The sequence below is a fragment of the Etheostoma spectabile genome, chromosome 22 (genome assembly GCF_008692095.1).
Source record: "Etheostoma spectabile isolate EspeVRDwgs_2016 chromosome 22, UIUC_Espe_1.0, whole genome shotgun sequence".
Classification (NCBI taxonomy): Eukaryota; Metazoa; Chordata; class Actinopteri; order Perciformes; family Percidae; genus Etheostoma; species Etheostoma spectabile.
This window is the reverse complement of record NC_045754.1, coordinates 15,305,024-15,307,452: the sequence shown is the minus strand read 5'-3', so window position 1 is coordinate 15,307,452 and position 2,429 is coordinate 15,305,024. Positions and strand designations below refer to the sequence as shown.

Genomic DNA, 2,429 nt, shown 5'->3' with positions numbered 1-2,429 from the left:
GCAAGGCAGAGATTTAGATTCACCTCAGACGCCGGATAGCCACTCAAATACTGAGCAAATTCTACGCATGCTACTCTTTTGACTAAGTCATTACTTTTCAATTGCCAATTTAACATATACATGCACATTTAGACTGATATTAAAAAGCACAGAAAAGTAGCTTAGGCCCGGTGGAGGGAGGGGGTTGCAGCGAATCAGCGTAGCAGACACTGCAGAGCGCTGTGTGTCACCTCCCCTCCATCGAGCTGTCAGTTGACAGCAGCACACATGAACCTCAGTGATGAAGACGGAGTTGACACCCGTTGATTTTACGTCTAAATAACCGCTCCTCAGCGTTTTAATTCAGACGGGGCAAAAACATGACAGGGAACACCCCTGTCATCTCTACGGACTGATCACAAGCGCGTAGGAGAAGGGCTGAGCCGCTTGCTAGTTGTGAGCTGTTATCTAGTTAATAGTTAGCTTGCATGCTAATGGTAGCTAACGCTAGCTGGTGAACGGAGTCCGGTTCTGCTTTGTGCCGTCACGTTAGATAGCTGGCTCGCTAGCGAAGGTCGGAGGGACTAGCGTTAACGTTAGCTGGTAGTCAAGAGCGTTTATTAGTTATTCAGCATCCTTAATGTGTCATTTATCATTTGTTTTAAGGCTGAATAATACGTTGTGTTATATTTGTGACGCAGCTTGACAATACTCTTGTTTTATACGTTTATTAATTTTACTGAATTTATCGTTAATGTTTGCTAGCTAGCGAGCTACTCGGCTATGCTAACGCCAGCTCAGTGAGACCTCACATCACAGGGGTGCGGAGAGCTCCAGACTAGTCAAGGAAGGAAGAGAGGTGACTTATGATGTGGGCTGAGGGAAGCGGCGGACTGTTAGGCGAAGGAGAGCAGCAGTATTAGCTTTAAAAATCGTATTGTCTCATATCATTCTTTGTCGAGGTAACGTTAGGGCCATAGCGTAAGCCAAGCTGTGTGGGACAGTTGGATGAAGAAAATAATTTGAATACTTTGATTTGCGAGCTGGCTAAATGTGTAGACTTAGCATTACTAAGTCGTGAGCTAGTGGCCACTGTGCCAGCTTTAAGGAAAGACACCCTGTCAAGATTATCGTACAGACTGCAATAACCAGCCAGTTTGCTTAAAGATGGCTTCGGCGAGCAGCATTGCCGCAGCTATTGCGAGCAAAACGAAGACCAAGAAGAAACACTTCGTTGCTCAGAAAGTAAAGCTCTTCCGTGCCAGCGACCCTCTGCTCAGCGTGCTTATGTGGGGAGTCAACCATTCGGTGAGTCAAACCACCAAATGTCCAAATGATGATCCACAATTTTGTGTCCCTCGACCTTGATGTGCCACACTAATAAGCCTTAATCGCTGTCAACTATAAGTATTTGTGTTCTTGCAGTTACGAGTTGACAGCTGTCCTGAGGTTGGCTGTAGTGCTGTCAATGTAAATGTGTCAGTTATGTTGCCTTGTAAAGTTTAGTTTTGCATAATGTTAATGTATGCACTTAAAAATGTATGTATGTGTGTTTGTGCAGCGAACTTCCTTTCGCTTCCTGTTGTGCATATGTAGGATAAGCTTCTAGGGGTCTATGTCATGAGAGAGCAGATCTTCCAATGCAAGACGGCTTATCTCTGCTCTCTTTCTCTTCCTTTGCTGAATTTTTTTTTTCTCCACTGGGCCAATACTCATATGTTGGAGAGAGAGAGAGAGAGAGAGAGAGAAAGAGAGCGAACTTGGCAAGCAGAGGACATACAAATATTTTTGGCACCAAATTCCAAGTATTAAACCTTTTACATGTGTTTTACACACATTATTATAATGCACAAGGAGATGGCTCAATCAACAGACTAAGACAAATGTATAATCTGTGGTCCTTTTAGGTCCTTCACCTTTGCAACCATGTTATTAATATATAGCCTCTCCTTCATCCTTTCATCCTACTCAAAATCTTTCTAAAAATTACAACATGGTTATTACAGTAAAGCCAGCCTGTGTACCGAACGTTTTATCTGGTGTTTTGGTTGAGGATAACTGCTTTGTAAACAAAAGAGCTGAGCAGAAAGTGAGCAGAATCACGTATTTATTCATTCAGTATATACATGTCTATTCATGGGGACATTGTTCCCATGGGGTAGCCAATGGTAAAAGATGACAATAGTAAAGTTTATATAAAATAGAAAATAATGTTGGCCATTTGATGCAGAATGCTGCTCTGCTTTCTTGCTCGTTTTCATATCTGCCTGTGGTTGCCCTGCTTTATTTGCTGCGTGTGGCAGTGGTTAACAGACAGTATGAAACACTAGAGCCAGCAGTGGCTGCTTTTGCAAATTAATTCATAAATCCTCATCTCAGTAGGAATGTAAATACATGTCAAGTTCCATAACAGATGTCAGGACATTAATATTAATTTTGTATTAAGGTAA

The 2,429-nt window shown here is 42.4% G+C and overlaps 1 protein-coding gene across 3 annotated transcripts in view; it reads left to right on the top strand.

The window, feature by feature from the left end:
* Positions 1-216: 216 nt before the first annotated feature.
* pip4k2aa (phosphatidylinositol-5-phosphate 4-kinase, type II, alpha a) overlaps positions 217-2,429 on the top strand; it is a 52,045-nt gene continuing 49,832 nt past the window's right edge. For 2 of the 3 annotated variants that reach the window (XM_032503624.1, XM_032503623.1), the window contains exon 1: positions 217-1,286. In XM_032503624.1, the coding sequence (XP_032359515.1) occupies positions 1,147-1,286 (140 nt within the window). In that variant the 5' untranslated portion in view covers positions 217-1,146. The remainder of the gene's footprint in view (positions 1,287-2,429) is intronic. The other variant, XM_032503625.1, reaches the window with a different exon arrangement.